Raw genomic sequence first — 22606 nt, 5'->3', positions numbered from 1 at the left:
GAAAAGCAAGGTGTTTTCTTCAGGTCCATCTTCAGGACAGACAGCCAAGACAATTTCCTTTATGGATTTCAAAAGTCAAATGCTGAGATTTAAAATGCAAAGAGCCTTTGGACACTCTACTAGAAGATTAAAGTGATTTTAAACACAGCTTTGGTAAACTGGATTATTTAAATGCAGATTAAGGATTTTCAATGAGATTTTCCACTGATCTGAACACAATTAAATGCTCCCTTTCCACACAGATTACAAAACTCCATTCATCCACCATTCAGTAAACAAGAGCCCTTTCAATTCTGGTTTAGTTCAGTGAGAACTTTTTTTCTGACAACAGCAAATGCCTCTGGCAGTTATACATCCTACAACACTAAAATATTTCAATACAACATCAGCTGCATGATACCAACAAGATTATCAATCCACAGAAAATGTATATACCTTCCACAGGAGATGTACAGATCTATTTCTAGATGAGTGTGAAGACTCAATTACTCTCCACAAATCCACTTTTTCTGAAGGAGCTATTTAAAGACAAAAAGAAACCTTACAAGTTGTTGCTATATTAAAAAGATATATAAAAGTTTAATATGGTGAGAACAAGCAAAAGTTTTCAAACACAGAGTCTAAGAGAAACTTTCTACAAGCAAGTTTTCTCTTCTGCAGTGCTGTGCCTTTTTTCCCCCCTAATTAGGTATTTCTTTCCATAAGTTTCCTGCTGCTCGCATTCATTTTTTAAGCTCTAGAGTCTCCTAGAAGAGATTTTCTAGTCTTGTTTTATAACTGGCATTTTGATTTCTCTACTTATAATTTATTTCATTAAACATAGATGCTGCATTACTTTTCTGCTACTATCTTACTTTGCATTGCAAATCTTCATCTACACTCTTAATTTTCCCTCTCTTCACTGTCTACTCATCTGTTTTCTTCCTTAGCCCAATGTTGTTTGAATCACTTTTCAAATCTCCTCCAATATTTGCTGTTGTCTTTCAGTTTTCCTCTTCTATCTTTAAACAAAATACACATGTTCTGTGCATTTTCTTGAACATGTATATATTCAAGCAACAGGATTCTAAATAGAGGATAAAATGCTGAAACACAGGTTTTCCCTACCAAATCCTAATGCCTCAAAGTATAACAGAAGAAAACTTTGACAGGTGGGCAGCTTACCTTTTTCTTCAGTGCTTTCGTTTTTCTCTCCACTCCATCCACTCCAAAATGCTGACTCATTATTGATACACCGAATGGAAACAGAATAATCTGTGGAGTCCCACAGACCTGTGAGATTACATGATCCTGTATCCTTGATAGAATTCAGTGAGACATTGACGAATTCCTGGAAATAGGTACATGAACAAGAATTACTTGGTATAAAATTGGGTGCAGATAAATGACTTACTTTCTTAGGTTTTGTGTTTCCCACCTCACTCTTCTGAAACTCAAGATTGCTTGTTTTATGCTTCATTTTTCTGTGTAGCACCTTTGTTCTTCCTGTGAAGCTCCAGGGTTTGAAAAACTTGATCCCAGACTAGGTCTCTACTGACTGACCTCTGGCTTGAAGAGTGCCCAGCTCACGTGGGACTCTAGAGCAGCTGAGCACAGAAGCTGCTGGAGGAACTCAGTTCCCACTGGTGGGAAGCAAGTGGTTATTGCTAAAGCCATTACTACAATAATGCCCCAAAACAGCATCCTGGGGGAAGCAGTGATTCCTGTTTCCTACCTATTTTATCTTTTCTGAGTTACAACGCCTTCTAGCTCTTAGCCATACAACAGTGTGGCTGTGGACTGTCACAAAGATTATCAGCACAGGATTAAAATGAAAAGGCAAATGAAAACACAAAAAATTCTGGTACCAAGAGGTAAAAAAATAAGAAAGAAGTCTCTAAGTGGTGAAGGAAGATGGGAGTATGAGAAATAAAGGAGGTGCTACCTTTTCAGAAAAGTAATGACAATGTGAGTAATTTCTTTGTCTTAAAAGGAACCTCACTCACTCCAACACTCACAACAACAGGGATAAAGCACAGTGAAGAAATTTTTGGCTTCCACCACTTGAAGCTTCAATGAAAAGTGAATCAGTCTATAGCAATGCAGACTGTACTATAACAATCCATAACAACTACAATAAATGCAGACACCCACTCATATGAAGACCATAATGGGAAGTGCACTGCCTAATGTAACTGAAAATTTTAGTCTATTCTGATCTCAAGAAACTCACTGTCAAAAAATACCTGCTTCTATGAGAATGAATTCAGGGCTCTCCAAACCACTGTAGGTGACAGACTCCACAACAAATCTACAATGAAAGGGGCTCCAAAACTATTATCAACCCCTGGCAGGACCTGACATAGAATTGGAGATACCTCATATCAGGTTTTAGCTACTTGTCAAAAGGCTGTTACCGATATTGCATTATAATTAGAAACTTAGAAATTTAGTGTATGCAAGTACAAAAACAGGTCATATGTTTTTACTCAGTAAAAACAGTTCACACTCAACTATTTAGACCATTTTAGACCATTTTGGTGAGATGACTTCAAAGACCAAGAAGGTATCTGTCATTTGCTCAAATATATTTTTAGTTAGGTTTTTGGGGGGTTAGTTTTGGGAGGTTTTTTGCATATATGTGCTGATAGAGAAACAGCTCCTATGTCTTTATTAGTCATGGATAGCTACTGTTTCTTCTGGAATGTCTGTGTGAAAATGCAGCTGTGACCTGAGGAAGCAAATGGACATAGACAGTATTTGATAGCAAAAAAACCTAGACAGGTGATTTCTAATGCAGGTGCTGAAAAATAGACACAATACACAATAAACCTGTAGCCCTCCAAGGACTATGAGCACACAGGGACTCAGAGCATGGAAGTGTCACAAGGACACCAGTGTCTTGGCTCCAAAGGGATAAACATCCCAAACAGGTCTTTTAAACAATCATTAGTTCCATTTCTAATACCCCAACTGGACCTGAGCCATCCTGCCCATCCAATCATCCTGAACACTATATCCTGAATCCAAGAACTGGTATGACATATTTACAGTAATGATGCTTGAGAATGTAAGAAGGATGATAGTTAGAAACATCTTTAATATTAGAAATTTTTATAGACCCAGTGACTACCTTGATGAATTTTTCTCTCCCAAAATTACACATGTAGTGCATAAAATAGTAAGATCAAGTCAGATATCCCAGCTCAATGAACTTAAAAAAATGATCCAAGAAACTTGGCCAGCTCTCTAATTTGGAAGAAGAAACACTAAAACTACAAGCACAACCCCTTCCATACTGAGAACCGTAATAACAGATAATCTAAAATATGCAATACTGGGTTTTTTTTACAGCCATTGCATTTAAGCGTCAGTACGACAAACGAAGAAAATAACTTCCCTTATTTTCCAAAATTTGTATTTTCATTCACTTTAAAATAAATATAACATCATTCCATCTTAACCAGATTCAAATACTGTGGTTCTGAGTGAGTGCTGTTTTCAACACCAGAATGCAGGGGAAAAATAAAATATTGTGACTGACTGCATGTGTAATTCCTCATCCCTCCACAGAATAATACTGAGAAGCTTGATACGTACCAAAACAGATAGTGACCAAAAGAAAAAGGACAATTAACCCTAGAAAACCAAACAGTATTCTTAAGATCATGCACTCCTGATAACTTTCCCCTAAAACCACAAGGTTATTATCATTATAATCATTATTTCAAACAAGTTGTTGCCTTTTTTCTACTTAACTTTTTATAATATTAAGGAGTTAGTCACAAAGAAACTGGCATGCAAAAGAAAAAGATGTAACTTACCGTAAAGTTTGAATACAAGTTTCTGTATTGAACCTGGCAGATAATGTGCTTTAAAGGGATAATCTTCTCAGGCATTTTCCAGGTTACTGTAAGTAACTGCTTTATACCAGGGATTTTTTTAACTGAAAGTATTTCGGGAGGGGCAAATTTTTCTAGAATGGAGAAACAAAAACATTCAGAGAGGAAAATGCTTCTGTAAAAGTTCAGAATTTCTCTGTCTGTGTTCCAAGAAGTTAAATCCTTATCCCAATAACACACATCCTATAAGAGTGACACATTCATGTGACGTTTATTTTATAGACATAATTCTACATATGGGAAGTTAGCTGTGAGAGAAACTGCACACATAACTGATTTAATTAAATGGTACTTTGAACAACCTGTTCTAGTGCAAGGTTTGCCCACCCAAGCCTTTCCATGATTCTGTGACTCTACGTACAAATCTGCTCCCAAATAGACGTGCAGATGTCTTCAGCACTGAAAAATATCACCCAGAGACAACAGCAGGGAAAACAAATGAAACAGAGCTGGGATGCCAAAAACAAGACTGAACTGCAGATGAGGAAAGAGTTCAGCTGAAAAGGATCTGAGGGGAAGAGTATAGGAGATGATGGGAAAATAATGGACTAGCAATGAGAAAAGACATGATTGGCATAAAGAATGTGGAGAGTAATGAGGAGTCACAGTAGGTCTGAACTCAGGAATAAAAGATATGGCTAATGACAAGTGCTGCAGCAAAAAGTAGTCAGTTGTAAGGGTTTCTGATTAACTACACCACCAAAATGAACAGAGGAGAAGCACAGGACAGAGGGAGAAGAGGTAGACAAAATATTATTATTGTTTCTGTGTGCAATCATTAATGCACATAGAACAGGTAGCTTTTTTTAACATTCCTAACCAGGAAGTGGAACAGTAGAGCAAATTATGGATGAGAAACTATAATATCAGTATTCATTACAGCCAGGTCTTGCATTGATATTTGGTAACACCACTTAGAAATATTACAGTCCAAGTACCAATTAAGTTGACAAAAAGTTTAAATATATGGCCTTTACTTTTCAGTAATTAAAAATGGATGTATCAGACATTAATTAAAATAAATTAATAAATGGATGTATCAGACATTAGCTTAAAGAAATATTGTTGCAGTTAGATGTTTGTTGCACAGCATGAAAACAACACCCTGTCATTTCTCACTACCTCACAGTAAGATCAAGAAACTGCTGAAACTTACTGCTGTAACACTAACCAGTTTGAAGAATTTTACATGGAAAAGTCATAAATTAAATCTTTATTAATTCTTTTTAATTACCTATTTTTTGCAGAGGTATAGAAACACACTCTGTTAAGGATGCACCCAAAACATTTTTAGCTTCCACCTGAAAACAAAAATCATCACTATAATCATTGTATGGATAAAAAAATGAACATGACTCTGTTGTATTCTGGCAAGATTTGACTGTATCTGGAGAACTTGCCCTAAAAAAGAGAAAAATAAAAGTAGTTAGAAACTAGAGGACATTCTTGGAATAATTCAAACAAATTGTTAGCTTATTATTTATGTATCTTTGAACTTGTAAGACTTTTTTACCAGTGAACCTCTTTAGAGGATATGTTGGTGCAAACAAATACTCTTTCCTAATTTCCCTGCCACCTTGTACCAGTGCTTTTGCAGTCACATGCTAAACTCAGCTAGGGAGATACCTGGATTAAAAGTAATGTTTAAATTTGGCTAGAAACAGTTCTGCAATCCAATTCACTCTGGGGTTAATAAAAAGTCTTTGCTTATCCAGGAAGGAAAAATATTGAAATATGCGTTCAATGGCTGTTTTAGCTTCTGGCTTCACAAACACAGCTAAGTTATAAAATATAGAAACACCAGAAGTAGCAAGAAAGTTCCACATTAAAAAGGTGGAAGCCTAAAATGTCAAAGCTAAAGTGGAGATAAAACCAAAGAGTGTTCATACCCTACAATTTAAATTAAGAAGATAGTTGTCAATAGCATACACTAGTACAATATGAAAAAGTGCCCTCCAATTCCTTCCCATTCTTAAGAATAACTGTAGGCATTTTAGAAATCTCTGCACAAAACAATATTACCTGGAGTCTTGGTTAGGCAGAAAAAGAGCACTGCTAGAAGCACCACTATGAAGGACAGATTGAGAAGTGCATCTCAAACAAATCTGTGCCATCACCGTAAAAATATTGAGATCTGCTTGGAACAACACTGATTTCACCTCTTTCACAGTCCCTCATGAAAAACCAAGCTCCTGACCAACATTTAAAATCTAACAGAAATTGAAAGAACCAAGTATCTGTGCTTCAACACTGAAAAGTATGGGACCACATGGTTTGTATTTGTGAACAGAAATCCCCAAGCAATCCAAATGGACAGCTCTGGATTTTTTCACTGAAACCTTATGACTCCAAGGGTCACTAGGCTAAATATAACTGGAGTCAGGCAGAATACTGCAGTAAAGAAGTGGCTTAAAGAATTTGGATGGAAATTTTTTAAAGCAATGAGGAAGCAATCTTTTTTACACACCAAAAATGAGGATAATTCATTGCATTGAAAGTTTCTGGGAAACTCTCCCATAAAATGCCTCCACTCTCCATTTGTAAGTATGGTCACAACTTTCAATCTTATTAGTAATGTTAATTCAAAGGAACAAGTGAATATCAGCTCTGATGTAAATATTTCTATACTCATAGAATATCAGAGTATTTCCAGTATTCTATATGAATATTGATTGAGAATGCTTATTTCCTTTATACAGCACACTAAAAAGGTTATCAGTCTGCAAGTATTTTCAACAGTTACCAACCCTGAATTAATCAATTTAAATTACTGAGAAATGCCAAGGCTCCACTCTCCATGATGATTCCAAGATTTCTTTAAACAGAGGTCAGGGTGAGGGAGGAAGAAAACTGGCAGTCACACCACAGCAACCCAGTGCCCAGCATCTCTAGTACTCACAGTCTTCGGTAAAGGGTATAGTTCGTTGTAAAACTTGTTTTTCTTCCTGCATTCCACGTACAGGTAAGGTTAACATCATAGAAATAAATGCAGGAAATATTTTTTGGCATGTCTGGACGAACTACAATGACAGATGTTAAAAAAAAAAAATCCAGTAAAAAGTAAGTAACTTTATGTACACCTGATTTTATTGGTTAAAAAGCAGTTGTGGCAAACTTCATCCAGTGTCTTTATAGCACTTCATTTTACCATCCCTCACAGCCCTCAGAACTCCTCACAAAACCAAAACCAAAACAAAAATCAAAACCACTCTTTCTCACCCTGAAGAGAAAGTGAGATTTTCTCCCACTATTTCTCAGAAATACTTTACTGAGTGTGCCTAAAGGCAGTAACTCTTTACCTATCATATATCAAACTACTGCATATACTGTCTTGAACATCTAAGCATACGTACACTCCATCTCCTCCCTGCCACACACCTGTAATTTAAGGTGAGTCCAGAAAGTAAGAGGAAAACAAAAAATATAGCAAAAGCACCAAAAAGGCATTCTCTGACAGACAGAACTCCTTTTGGTTCTATCCCAGAATATCTAATTTTTTAGCCTATGAAAAATCTGAATCTGAGAAACCTGCTCAGCCTCAACAGTGCAGAGGACAAGTTCCTGGGAAACAGATCTACTGGCCTCAAAGAAATCACTGATTCTGGACTCTCTTTATCTTATAAGCAAGACAGCACAAAGGAAACAATCTTCTGCAATCTCTATAGTCTGAAGTCATCCATAAAAATGTAATAACACCCTGAAAGACTTTTTTGTTACAGCTCAATTTCTTCACTGGTTAGCAGAAATTGGAGTAGAAGAGAAGAGAACTGTGCCCAGTGAAATAAACTGGTTGAAAAAGCCCTCTTTTCAAAACAGTATTTTTCTGTCCCATCTAATAGAATTGTCAAAAGATCTTTTTTTTATCAACAAGCTTACAGCACATTAAGCTTTGCAGACAAGCAAGACCTTTTGCTGGATTTTTTCTACAGATATTTTGCTTTTCTTCCTTCTTTATTAGAATGGGAGCCCAGGCATATGTTAGTATAATCTAGACTTAATCTGTTCAATAAATTAGAGAATTCATATACATATTTTAACATTCTCCATAAGACGGTGTAATTGTAATTTCTTTAAAAGAGAGGATTAGAGAGGAAATGCTCTCTGGAGACAGCTGAAGTTGGCTAGGCTAGAAAGATGGTACAACCAAAGGGACAGACCCACGAGCTTTGGAACTCAACAGAAAACTTCAGCTGGGCAAAAGTCAGGGTCAGAGAGGTTACAGAGCTGTGTCAGTAAGGAATGCTGGTAATTTCATGCTTTATTTATATTATTATATTGATATTCATATTATAAATTCATTATTCATTCATTATATTATATTTATATTATTATATTCATATTCAGAGAAAAATAATACATACATACCTATATATGTGTCTATAAACATATGTATACACACTTAAGTACATGTGTTTTAAAATGCCACAACCAAAAGTAGCTGTTTTAAAACTAAAATTATTATCGTAAGTATTAAAACGTGTTAAGATTATTTTTCTGCCTTTCTACTTACAGCCAGATTTAACTTCTGTGTGAGCCAAAAGTAGTTCCTTGTCCAAGTACATCATGAAACATTTCACATAAGCTGTGCTGTAAGTGAAATTATGGATGGTTATACTTGATACAGTCTCATTCACAATGTTATAGTTTTCTGGGGCAATCAATGCATCATTCAGTTTCCAGATGATGTGGCTTGAATCTCCCTGAGGAATGTAGTTCTTTCTAAGAACACAGGATAGTTCCAGAGAGGATCCTCTTTCAATTTCAGGAGATGAAGGGAAAATGTCAGCATCTCTGATAGAGTTTTCATCTAAAAACAAAATCAAAGACACCACATGGCAATATTCCTCTTACAATACTATTGGAAAAATGGTAAGTTGTTTTGTTTTTTACACAGAATTCAAATGGTGTGCTCAGTTAGTCATTCAAATCAGACACTGCTGTTTGAAAATGCAGTTCAGATTAATTACTGTATTACAATGGGTATAACATGAGACTGATGTTCCAACAACTTCACAGAAATAATGAGGAAATTTCCACTCAGATACCTTTTAATAGCTCTAAATGAAGTAAAGAAAGTCTTATAGTTTAAGCTTGTTTTTATAAAACATTCCTATATGTGAAAGATATGCATGTAATTTACAAGAATTTATCATTACTAGTCCAATATCCAAAAAGACATTAAATCAGTAAGGCTAAAATTTACAGCTAAGCTGTAATATATTTCAGAACTCTTCAAAATTTCATTTGGAAAATGTTACCTTTTGGAAAAATTCCTTATAGCAAGGGAAGTACTAATAATCCAGAAACATACCTGCTACAGAGCTGCAGAGCAGGACAAGCATCCAAATCAAATTACTGAACATTTCCTCAGTAAGTATGGGCAGAAAATGCTGTCATAAAATAAAAAGAAAAATAAAAATAACGGTGTTTATCTTTAAAAGTAAAGTGAAGATGCCTTATAATACTTTTTTAGCATTTGTGTAAGAGTTAATAATGTTACTCAGCTTTTCTCACTTGTATTCAAGTGAAGTATTGCTTTGTCTTAAGTGTTACTTTCCTGAACAATGGAGAAATTTGATGCAGTTTTACTAAGACAAGTTGCATACATTTCCTGTAACAAAGATAAGAGTACCTAAAACACTGCAGTTCTAGGTACACTTATCCAATCCACACAAGTGTTTTACCTTCCAAGGATCACGTAAATAACTGGTAAGAAATGTATCTCCATTCACTTGACATTCACCCTGCCTTAGTCTTTTCTAAGCAAATTCATCTAGTAAATTCTTTTGAAAATTAAGGCTGTTGCAGGAGAAGGAATGATCTGCCTATCTTGTTCATCACCACCTAATAAAGAAATTGTTCAGGAATTGGACAACAGTCCAGATCACCTTTCATCCAAGAGGGTGAATTCATATTCGTTTTTTTCTGGTTAAGTGTCCCTGACAACAGACCTCAGTGCACTCTGCAAAGACAAAAGCACCTCTCTTTGCCTTTCTTTTTGAAGAAAAGAATTACTGAACTACTGTGCAGCCAAAAAACCTCAGACCCTAGGTTAAGAAGGATGGAAGCAAAACAGCAGATTTCTTCTAAGATGACAGATGAATCTAGGGTTCCATAAGAAAAAATTACAAGAATCAAACACTCTCTTTGCCTCAAGTGCTGCTGTCAGCATGTACAGAACCACAGAATGTTTGCTTGGAAGGGACCCCTACAGACCATCTGATCCAAACTCCCTGCTTACACAAGGCCTGCTAGAGCCAGCTCCTCAGGACCATGTCCAGACAGCTTTTGAAGATTTCCCTTGATGGAGAGTCCACAAACTCTATGGATAACCTGCTCCAGTACTCAGTCACTCTCACAGAAGAAAAATGTACCTCCTGATGTTCAGAAGGAACCTCCTGAGTTTCAGCTTGTGCCCATTGCCTCTGGTCCTATCACTGGAAAGATTGTGGCTCTGGCCTCTCTGCAGCCTCCCCTCAGGTACTGATGAGATCTCCTCTGAGCTTGCCCTTCTCCAGGCTGAATAGTTCCAGCTCCATATGGCAGATGCTCCAGTACATTAATCTTTGTTGTGGCCATTCCCTGAACTCTCTCCAGTATGTCCATGTCACCCTTGCTAGAGTCCAGAGCTGGACTAGATACTCCAAGCATGGGCTCAGCAGAGCTGAGGGACAGGATCACCTCCAGTGACCTGCTGGTTGCAGTCCAGGAAACCTTGTCACAAGAGCACACTGCTGGCTCATGTTCTACTCTGAGTGTCAGGGACTGCCAGGGCATTTCCTGATAAGATGCCCTCCCCCTGGCCAGGTCCCTGCACTGCTGTCTGTGGTTGTACCTCCCCAGATGAAGGATTTGGCACTTCTCCTTTTTGAACCTCATGAAGTATCTGCCAGCCCACTCCTCCAGCTTGCCAATGTCGCTATGGATAGCAGCTCAACCCTCTGGCCTTTAGTCACCCCTTCCAGTTTTGTGTCATCAGCAAAGTCACTGAAGGCAGGGTCTATTCCAGAGTCTGGAATTCTAATCCAGAACATGAAAATGTTGAACAGGACTGGATCCAGTATTGCCCACTGGGGTACACCACCAGGGGCTCCAGATGGACTTCAGCACTGATCACCACCTGTGGGCCCATTCATGAAGCCAGTTTTCAATTCACCTCAGTGCTCATCCAGCCCACACTTCATCAGCTCTTCTGTAAGAACCTCTGTCTGTACAGTGGCCCAACTCCACCATGAATGGCAACCCACGCCACTCCTTTGGCTAGTAAGTAGAAAATCTGCCTGTAGAAAATAAAGGGATAAGACTCCCTTCACCACATGAGGGCCTAGAGCCCGGAATTCCTATTTCCTGGACAAGTAGCTCTAGTTACTGTGCTCATAAGCAACAGGTGGGCATTACTATTTTGCAGGTAGTTAGGGTTAATGTTTCACATTAGGTTTCCAGATTTGCCTGGAATTTCAGCTCTCCATCCAAACTGTGTCTCAGGAAGGCTCCAGGTGGGAGGCAAGTACTATCCCCCCAAAACAGGCACACCAGTAACTTTCAGTCCCAACAAAGTATCTCCTCCTCCCACAGGTTCAGATAATGCCAGGAATAATGTGTGCACCAGGCCACTAGACAGAGATCTAAGTCAGATATAGGCAGTAGAGGTTATGCCCTATGCCATGGTTCTTTCCACAAAAATTTCTTGGATTTGCTAAAAATTAAACTTTACAGTAATCTAAAAGAGAAAAACATGGGAAAAACAATGCTTTGAGCTCAGTTTCTGTTAGAAATCATCTTAAATATAATGTTAGGTTTGTCTTGGGAAACATTTTATAAACTTTGAGGCTATGACAGTAAAAAACAGGAGAAAAAAAATTAAAAGGTCATGTGGGATACAAAGAAAAATTAGGGGAGAGTTTGTGCAGTGACATACTCTTAAAATACAGGAGTAGGAAGATGTGTACCAACAAGAAACAAAGCCAGTACATAAAGAGAATATATTACTACTTATTCATGTAGGGTGTATGTTCTTTTTCTCAAAGAAGTAAAGATGAATCACACTACTAATGGCAATGAAAAAAGTAGTTATTCCAAGTATTCTGTACCAGCACAACACCAGAAGCTTTTCTCATTGTCCTTGATGTCCTTGGCCAGATTTCATTCCTTCAGGACTTTTATCTTTCCTAACCTGATCCCTGGCTGCTCTTTGCACTCCTCACAGGCTCCTTGTCCCTGCTTCCACCCTGTATAGACCTCCCTCTTGTGTTTGAGCTCATCCAAGCAACCCTCCGGGGTTTTTTGACCAGCTTCCTCTTTGTTGGAACGCATCAATCCTGAGCTTGAGGAGGATGATCCTTGAATATCATCCAGCTCTCTTGTGTCCCTCTTCCCTCCAGGGCTTTATCCTGTGGTATTCTACCAAGCAGGTTTCTGAAGAGGCCAAAGGCTGCTCCTCTGAGCCCAGGATAATGAGCCTCTTGTCCTTGCTGCCCTAAAGATCTCGATCAGACTCCAGCATTTCATGGCAGGCAAGGGTGCCCCTGAGCTCCACCTTCCCACCAGCCCCTCCTTCTTGGTGACACCTCAGTCCATCATAGCACTTCTCATCCACTCCACTGTCACTTGGAGAGTGAAGTGACCACCAACACATTCCAAAACCCTCTTGGATTGCCTATGCCTAGCTGTGTTGGCCTTCCAACAGCTACTGGGGAGGTTGAAGACCCCCATGAACACCAGGGTCTGTGATCACAAGGCTGCTCATGTCTATCTGTAGAGAGTCTCATCTGTTCAGCCTTCCTGGTCAGTGGCTTGCAGCAGACCTCCACTGTCGTGTCCCCTGGCCCTGCCCTCCCTTTAACGCTGACCCATCATCTGTCTGTTAGCTCCTGACCCACCCCCAGGCAGAGCTCTGTGCTCCCCAGCTGGTCACTGACATAGGAGGTGACATTGTCTCCTCATCTCCCCTGCCTGTCCCTCCTAAAGAACCTGTGTCCCTCCATTCCAGCACTCCAGCCACAGGAATCATCCCACCACATCTCCACTATGCCAAGATCACAGCCCTGCACATCTTTAACTCCTACTTTATTCCCCATAATAAGAGATAAAGCTTCTGCTGATATCTCACACATGAGGATTTGCTATTATTGAGGGGATATGGGACAGAAGAGGCTGCATTTCAACCAAAGTATTTCAGCTGTTTACAAGAACAAAGCAAGCAAATTTTTTATCACATTCCTTTAACTAGCTTGAGTAATCCCATACTGGAAGGAATGGAATTTTTAGGAAGGAATTGGTACTCAAGAAGCACTAGCAAATCATGAAAACTTGCTACATGATCACATAGGCATCTGAGTTGGTGAAAAAGAGAACTGGGGAGAGAGACCTCCCTGACTTTTCCCAGATGGGAGCTGTTAATTTGGTTCTGTTCTCCTGCTTCCACTTTCTTCAGTATCAATTAGCAGCTATTTATTTGGCACGGCACCCGCTATTTAGTACCTACCACAAACCAATGTAGTGACTGAGGAGGTCACAATGCTGTCCAAATCTTATGTGCTTGTCAGGACACTGATACATGACAGGTGACAAAAAAGCTCTTTGCCTGTTTACTGAAGAGGTTGTATACATAAAAGTGATGAAAGAATGTGCCTAAGTGAAAATTAACCATATTTGCATAAGTGCTTCACTTAAAGATGCCTATAAAAGCTAAATTCTGATGACATAACAAACATGAACAGAACTGTCTTCTTCACGTAATTAAAAAATTGATTCATCAACACCAGACTTATCCCCATATTGTTTTTAAGACTATTTCTTATTGCCCTTCCTCCCCATTTCAGGACATGAAACCTTTTTTCCATTTAGATTGTTTTTAACTACACAAACTACATGCCTCTGTGTAGAGTGTAGATGTTACACCAAGAATAAAGAACATGCCACATCTTTAAATGTAAAGACAGCATGTCATAGAGTAATTGAATCACAGAATGTTAACGGTTGGAAGGGATCTATCTTAAAGACCTCTCCTACAGTGGGTTTCAGGTCTTCATTCTCCCAGTCCCTGCATTTGCCTTTCTCGACTTGATTGACGTGGCTGGAACATTTGCTGTTGAAGACTGGGGCACAGAGGTTGTTGAAAACCTCAGCCTTTGCTTTGCCCAGGGTATCCAAGTCTCCCATTTCCTTTTGAAGAGGGCCCACATTATCCCTAACCTTTCTCTTCCTTGCAACATATCTATGGATACAAGGTGCACAGTGCCCAGCACAGGGGACAATCCCTGCCCTGGCCCTGCTGGCCACACCACTGCTGAGCCAGGCCAGGATGCCCTTGGCCTTCTTGGCCCCCTGGGCACTGCTGCCTCATGTTCAGCTGCTGGCACAGCACCCCCAGGGCCTTTCCAACCCCTCTGCCCCAGCCTGTGGCCCTGCCTGGGGCTGTTGTGAGCCAAAGGCAGGAGCCAGCCCTGGGCCTTGTTGAACCTCACCCCATTGGCCTCAGCCATGATCCAGCCTGTGCAGATCCCTCTGCAGAGCCTGCCTGCCCCACAGCAGGTCAGCTCCTGCCCAACTGGGTGTCATCTGCAAATGAGTGAGGCTGCCCTTGATCCCCTTGTCCTCACAGGACAGCAATAAAGGCACTGAACAGGATGGGGCCCCACAGTGAGCCCTCGAAAGAATTAGCAACCAGCAACTCATCAGCAACCAGCTGCCAACTGGATGTGGCACCACTCTGCACTATCCTTTGTTCCAGTCATCTTCAAGAATTTTTAACATCTTTGCTGGAACATGACAGGAAATTCTTTCCTACAAAATCTGACATTCTTCTATTAATAATGAAGGAAGAAAGAAGCTGAATAGACACTCCTTTTATTTAGTCTTTAATATCCATTGCTACAGCTCTCCCATGATGGCTGCCATATGGAGAGACAGACCTCACCCTATCCACAGCCAGCAAATGCTGAAAGCCAGGAGCCTAAGCCTCTGCTCTAGCCCACTGGGCCACCCAACCACCATGTTCTGCAAACTGCACCTGGAAAAGCACAAACCATCAGTTTTCAGAACTCTGTGATTCAAATCCATCAGCACTTACACAAATCCTACAGGGAAAGGGGACATTTCAGGAAAATTATTCAAATACGTACTTCAGCATCCTTTTTGGTAACAGGGTGCATAAGATTCATGATGGGTCAGGATTGCACCAAAGGTACCAGTGAGTATCCCTTTGGTTTTTCACATTGGTCAGAGAAGACAATGACATATAAACATAATGGAAGAAGCAGTAGATTCGAGGGACAGCTAACGGGTTTTTTCAACTCTTTATTACTATGACTTATGCACTGACAAGCCCAACCATGTGAGAATTGACAGACATTGTGATGAAAGATCCTGGGCACACTGATTTCACAATCCACAGTTTTTAACTGAGCTAAAAATTGCCAGTTTAACCTCAGAGCAGGATGAATAGGATTTAAAGTAATTACCTTTAAACAGAACTTGATTGAAACAGGTGTTAGGTGCACCTTCTTCTGGAAAATAAACCTGTATGTATTTTAAATTATGATGGTCTACCAGAAAACTTAACGGTGTCATTATCTACTAACACCGCTTAAAGAAAATAAATTCAAACAATACATATCTACTCAGAAAACTACTAAGCTTACACACATATCTGAAGGAGCCACATGGTGAGGCTCTCAAAATGCTGTATCAACTGTTTACCACAGAAATTTGTTCTAAAAACACTGTAACATCAAAAAAAAATTCACCATCATGTAAAACAACATGTTAATTTAAAAACTCCAAACCAACTGGAAACTGGAAAAGCAGGAAAGCCATCTTTCCTCTTTCAGTCTCTAAATAGCAAATGTAGGCACAAAAGGATAAGATACTTTTGTTCTAAAATTCTGAAGGACATAGTGACCAAGAAAAGTCAGTTCTGCTGATAACTGCTGATAACAGCTATTTTGCTTAGTATACCCTGGAGTTACAGATGCAAAACATGTTTTCAGAAACCCTTCGTCTTCTTATAAAACAGCACACTGAATATTCATATATTATAATATAAAATGCTGCTACATTGGAATTTAAATCAAATTTTTAACTACATGAGCTTGATACTAATAGGAAAAAGCTGAATATAACTTATTATTCTCTGAACAATCATAACAAATAAGCCTCTGTATAAATCTTAAGGTGTAAAATGCTCAGATAGACTAAAAAGCTGCAAAACAGGTATTCTTTTACTAATTAATGTATTGTACCTCATAAAAGAAATAGAATTTTTATGGAAAAAGCTTAAAATTACAAACACAAAACAAGATCTACTTACCTCATCTTTACATAGGGGCCACTTCTTTATTTTAACTACATTATTGCATCCAATTTGCTAATGCTCACTAAAGGAAAGGTGAGGCCATCAGTATCACTAAAATTAAATGTTGGTTATATTACCAGATCTAATGTTGCTTTCAGGCACTGTCCTTCCCTGTTCTTTTTTCACTTACAAAGAAAAAAACAGACAAGCTATGGTTTAAAGAGAGTTCCTGTACAGGTCTGGTCTTGGAGCATGCCTCCTTCTTCAGCTCACTGTCTGAGTGACTACAAAGTCTATTTGGGCTGCAAGGGTCTACTTTGAGAGATGATTTTGCAGATTTTTCAGCAAGTAAGACATTATTAGCCAATGGTTGCCTTCTGCCCCTTTGTGTGCGTGGAGAACAAGCTGTCTGTGGTGTGGCAAGCAACCAGGTGAGCAAAATGGATGGGCAGGGTAGGAGGATCCATGCACTGAACTCTGAAGAAACATAGAACTTTCACTGAAAAAAAGGGTAGCCAGAACAAAATCTTTTACATTTGTCTGATTCAGGTGGCTTCAGTCTGAAGTGGCTTCAATCTGTATTGTACAGAATTCACACCTGTCAGAAAATCAGAAGGAAGATCTCTCTACTACTTCAGAGCATTAGTTCACCTTCTCCAGTTTCGCCTTTCAAACTAAGACTGGACCAAGGTGTAAAACACACATCTACTTAAATAATGTTAACAAAACATATTTTGGAAGAAAGCAAATATGTTTCTGGACTGTAATGGAACCAGCTACAGCCCCAAAATGCAGAATATAGTTACAATCCCTGTGCTACTCAGTGCTGTAAGTAGAAGAAGACAGAATCCAGTGCAGGTAATACCATGCTCCACAGACATGAGAAGGCAAGAGAAAAAAATACACACAAAATTTCACTTTCTTACTTTCTTCAGACTTAAAAAATTTACCATGACCTACCATGACTGAAACGTACACGAACCTGTAATATACTAAATGTCTGAAAAAGATATTTAATCATGTATTTTAAAAACCTTATAAACTCAGACACATCCTGTTTTTCTTTACTTTCTATGCTGTAAACTTTACTAACAATACTTTTGTATCTCAGTCAAAACTGCAAGGCAAAACATGGCACAGTAGTGAGAAATTAGGCTCCAAACACTACTAAACACATCTCTGTTTTGACATCTCTTAGTATGGCATTTTTTAATTGAAAATGTCCCCCACAAGCACCAAACTATGCAAGAATTCCCCAGGTTTAAATGATTATTATAAAAAAAACAAGATCTTTAATCTTCAATACTGCAACCTCTATGATATAAACCCAAAGATTCTTCCTCCTTTTTCATCCCTTTTGAGACCTGTTTTGTTATGGATTAGCCTATGACAGAAAAATCTGAACAGATCACTCCATTCTTTCACTCAATACAAAGTTTCCTTCAAGCATGAAAACATTCTCTTGGCCAGTTTCTTAATTCATAGACAGAGTCTAGAATTCGGATTTCAACTATTTTAGACAATCATAGAATCATTTTGGTTCAAGATGACAATAAAGTGCAACCATTAACGAGCACTGCCAAGTCCATCCCTAACCCATGTTCCACGTGTCACATCTACATGCCTTTTAAATACCCCAGGGACAAAGACTCTACCATTTTCCCAGGCAGCCTGTTCCAGTGCTTGACAACTTTTTCTGACAAGAAAGTTTTCCTAGTATCCCATCTAAAGATTTTCTGGTGCAACTTGCAGCAATTTCCTTGTCTGTTGCTTTTAACTCGGGAGAAGAGACTGATGCTCATCTTACCACCTCCTTTCAGGCTTTTTAGGGAGTGATAAGGCCACCCCTGAGCCTCGTTTTCTCCAGGATAAACACCCCCAGCTCTCTCAGCTGCTGCTCACAGGACTTGAGCTCCAGATCCTCCACTCCCAAAAGACAAGTCATGCAGTCCATGAGAGGTGAGAAGGCAAGTGACACTTCCTCACTTTAAGCACGAGTGCATGAAGATGATACTCATGATGGATATGTATACAACACATTACAAAATTATTTTTCTTCAGAAGGCAGAAATTGCAAACATGAAGAAACCTAGAGCCAGTATTTAAATCTGATACATCACTTCCAGAAAATCTGAGTGGATACAAATTAAGCAGAGAGAAATTAAGTAAGAGCTTTTCCTTCCTTTGATGACTGCATACTTGCAAACATTTTGAGACCTGACTCTTAACCATTACACACACAAGGAAAACCACTGCCAAGCATCTGTATCACATTCTTTACAAAATTAGGTGAATGCAATGAGCTAAACAGAAAGTTTCAGTTCGTACTATCTCATGGACTCGAACGAAAAGAACCAAAAGGATCCGTCTGGCGTGCAGAGACACAGAAGCATGTCCTGCCCCAAGTCTGGGACGAACACTTGGAGAGATGCGAATAAAGCAAGCTTCACTGCTAGAGATCCATGCCAGTAACACTCCGGAGAAGAGTTTCACACTCTCGCACACTTCATATAAATGACAATGAGCAGAGAGACCTCCGCTGAAAACATCTTTGTCACTTACCTCAGCTGCAGAACAGGCGCTTGGCTGAACAGGGGCCTCTGCCCCCCCCCGCCACCGCGAAGGGACGGACAAAATAGGAAGTCGCCCGGCTAAGCACAAGTAAGGCTTTTTCCCGTAATTCTGAAGGGCAGAACCCCCACCCCCGCTGCTGGGACTGGCGGTGCCGCGCTCGGACGGCCCCGCTGCCCCGCCCCGGCACCCCACCTCCGGACGGGGCGGTGGGGATTAGCTCCTCCTAAGGGCGGTGGTCAGCGGGGAGTGCACGCAGAGACATTTCGGGGCAGATGGAGCGAGTCGAGAGCGTCTTCAAATCGCTTAAACACACGCAGCGAAACGAGAGAAACAGCCACGGCCGAGGAGCGCCCACGAGTAAGCACCTCATGCATCATTTAGGGCACAGGCAGGGGGATAAATCGAGTGGTGATCCTTTTAAAACTAACAAATGTGTTCCACATAATGGCTTGGAAGCAGACTGTGGCCATCAGCAACATCAAAAGGAATAACGGGACTGAAAATCGGAAGGAACTTTGCAATTAAGATGCTGTGAAGTTAGTAAATGCAACTCTAAAGTCCCTAGTTAATGTGCCTCCTGTTAAGCACTGACAGTCCTTGCTAAGCACTCTGCAAGAACAGATACTGAATTTTAATAATGCAATCAGTACAGCAAGAGGTCTTGGCCCCAGTTCAGGAAGAGATCCATTACAGACATCAAATTGGTTATCTTGCGCTAGTGTCACACACAACATAAGCTTCAACTTCCATGACTTGTGCAAGTCAGGGTTTTTCAGGCTATTTTAAAACACAAGCTCAATACCCACTCCAGCTTCCAGATCACTCATTAGCCTTCATCCTCTTTCACTAATCACTAGATTCAGCCAAGTAGCCCATTTGCTTCCCTTTTTATTTTTGAATGCTGTTGCCATCTCACCATCATCCATAACCTCAGTGTGAGCCTGCTCTGTAAACTGCTTTAATGTTTTTAAATTCCCCTTGCTATTTAGAAGCATACATTAGCATGCATAGTGATATTTTGAAAACTTGCATTTGTTTTACTATGAGGTAACAGATGAAACAGAAATACAGTTCAAAAGGAGCAGATGTAAACTGTAACCCAAGTGCTCTTTGGTATACCAGATTTTTTTTTTCCTTTAGTGAGAATATAAGAAAGAGCAGCACCAGACCCTTAATTTTGTTCAATTATTGAACTTTTGGTCTGATTGGTTGCCTGTTCTTGCAGATTAATACATTGATTTTACTGACACCCTGAAAGTTGGCTGCTCAATCTTTTAAAATTATGAAAAGCTGCACCAGACCTAACAGACTAGTTAAACATTTGTTTAACTTTTAAAAACCTTGAGTCATCCTTCTGCCTGCCTCAGGCAATGTAATATACATGCTTACATTAAGGCTTCCACAGTGTTAAATGTTTGGTTGTGGACTGGACAGTAGCACTCAGGAGATTCTAGGATGCAAATGGCACTTAAGGATAGCATCAGTAACTGTTTCAGCCACTACCATTTGTAGCAAGTTAATCGTAAAAAGAAAAACATCCTATAAAAGTGATGTTATTTACCAGAAATGATTTGGCCCAGAAGATGAGAAACCTTTAGAGTACAATAGAAATCCTGCCAAAAAATGTGTTCCATATCCACACTTACAGACACTTTTATCCACTTTGCACATGAATGCTATGGAAGAACTAGCTCTCCCATCCTGAGGGTGGAAGCAAAGTGAAGCCACTATTCTTGAAACACAAGGAAGGAAGTGCCTTTCACAGAAAGACTCAGCTGTTTTCATTTCTATTGCCTCTCTACCAGTATTGTTTGGGCTGGTGATTCAGGGGTAATTTCTCCAGAGATTGGTTGATCCCAGATGGTACCCCTTCTTAAAGAGAAGTATTTCCACTGTCTCTTTTGGCAGAGTGAGACAGGAGACTGCAAAACTACTGTAAAAATCTGACCTTCATTGCATGTCGATTTATTATCCAGAGTAGTTCAGTTTCAAAAAACTTTTCTCTTCCGCATTATATATGACCACACCCTATAAAGTTACTGACCACTTGTCTTGGGTTGGAAAATGTAACCAAAATGTGTATTCTATTTTCATCTGTTGAAACTAGTTGGGAGGTATTGTTTTTTATCTCTTGTAACTCCAGGGGGGAAAGAGGGCAGATGCCTTCTGATAATAGGACAACTGATAACAGCAGATAAGGCAGTGTTTCTTATCTCTTTAATCGACTTCGTCTCCCCCTCTGGGAGATACCTTCTGCAAATGGGCCATTAAGGCTCACCAATGACATGACACATTACATCACCCCATTGTACGATGCACCACCCAGTGAGGAGGAGCCAACCATTCCCTACCCAAATAAAATGGGGACACAGGGACCCCAGAGCAGCCTGTTTCCACTGGATTCACAGAGGAAGACTGGACCCTTTCTTGAGGATCATCTCTACTCCGATGGAGCCACATCTGTCACTCCAGGAGGACTTACTTTGGCTTCCAACATCCTGACCAACAGGGGTCAGGTCTGCATTCTGACTCCATCAGTGGCCCTTTGTACTATTGCATTTATCTTATTTTTACCTTTCCTGTTGTTTGTTCTTCCCTCTCTATTAAATTGTATTTCTGACTTGGAGTCTCACTGGTTTTGCTTTCAAACCAGGACACCACTGTATAATTACAGTGAGCCTGTATTAATTAACACTGGCACAGAATAGAGCATTTTGTAGTTCAGTGGAAAAATTAAGTGCATTTTCATTGGCCAGTCTGCAAATTGACCTTGCAGCATTTAATTTTGCAGTCTTAGCAAAAGCAGGTTCAATGGAAAACATGTACTGAATTTTACTTCAGGAAGTTGCAAGAGTTGGTTTTAACCAAGAAACCCATTAGGCTGATTTCTACCTATGCCAATGACTTGAACCACTTCGTTCCTCTAAATGTAAAGAGGAGGGCATGACAACAGACTTTCATTGACTTATGGCATTGCAAAACACAAGTAAAAACCAAGAGTGTTCTTCTATTCTCTAGTGATTTCACTCGTGGTGAAGAAAAATCCAGTGGGAAAAAAAGTCTGATTTTGATATGAATTTCCAAATATGCATAACTCCATTTTTCAGTGAGTAGCCTGTCATTAAAAATCCACTAGCATCAACCTCCATGCAAGGCTGCATTTAACAGGTAAAAAATTAACTATGCCATTCTTAAATTTCACTTTAGAGTAACATAAAAATTCAACAACAGCAGTACCTTCAAAAATATGTGCTTAAATTACTGGTTTATGACTAAAGCCTTAGTTTGTCTAAGGTTATGTAACATATTACTGAAGAAGCAACAATAATGGGTGTGACAACACTGTAAGGGGAAGCAAGCACCTAAGATTTATAAATGCTCACTGGTCAAAAGGAACAACAAGCCAAAGGGTCTGAAATCAATCAGAAAGTTTTATTAGTAAATTACATATTTGGCATGGAAACTGGTGTTAGTCCCTGACTACTGTATAAACACACAGCAGTGGGTTTTTGGTAAAGGTGTAGGGAGAGAGAGAAGGGACCACCACAATCCACTGTGTGCCTAAAGTCCGCGTCCCTACACTGGGCACGTATAAAACTATGTCAAATTAGAGTCAGAGGCAGACTCTACAAACTGCTCAAACCTAACAAAAGGCATAAGAAATGTACCAATTTACTATGTTGTGCAGTGTGCAACTACCAATGTTTAACACATGCAGGTTTTAATACCTAAGTGCAATTATTTGTGAATGTTCTTCATCCATACCCTAGAGAAGATTTACTCCTCAAGGAAAGAACCAGGTGTTTTGCTAAGGAGGCCACAAAGCCACTATCAGTGTCAGAACAGAGAACTATGC

The 22606-nt window shown here is 39.5% G+C and overlaps 1 protein-coding gene across 2 annotated transcripts in view; it reads right to left on the bottom strand.

Annotated features, from left to right (window-relative positions):
- The window catches only part of IL31RA (interleukin 31 receptor A), a 34549-nt gene extending 15649 nt beyond the window's left edge, over positions 1-18900 (bottom strand). The window contains exons 1-8 of one of the 2 annotated variants that reach the window (XM_063423315.1): positions 18739-18900; positions 9193-9271; positions 8392-8688; positions 6781-6901; positions 5116-5282; positions 3804-3955; positions 1165-1330; positions 436-518 (exon numbers count right to left, since the gene is read on the bottom strand). In XM_063423315.1, coding sequence (XP_063279385.1) covers positions 436-518; positions 1165-1330; positions 3804-3955; positions 5116-5282; positions 6781-6901; positions 8392-8688; positions 9193-9244 — 1038 coding nt within the window. In that variant the 5' untranslated portion in view covers positions 9245-9271; positions 18739-18900. The remainder of the gene's footprint in view (positions 1-435; positions 519-1164; positions 1331-3803; positions 3956-5115; positions 5283-6780; positions 6902-8391; positions 8689-9192; positions 9272-18738) is intronic. The other variant, XM_063423316.1, reaches the window with a different exon arrangement.
- Positions 18901-22606: the final 3706 nt, after the last annotated feature.

The sequence above is a fragment of the Prinia subflava genome, chromosome Z (genome assembly GCF_021018805.1).
Source record: "Prinia subflava isolate CZ2003 ecotype Zambia chromosome Z, Cam_Psub_1.2, whole genome shotgun sequence".
Taxonomy (NCBI): Eukaryota; Metazoa; Chordata; class Aves; order Passeriformes; family Cisticolidae; genus Prinia; species Prinia subflava.
The sequence above is the reverse complement of the archived record's forward strand: the minus strand, read 5'-3'. Positions and strand labels throughout refer to the sequence as shown.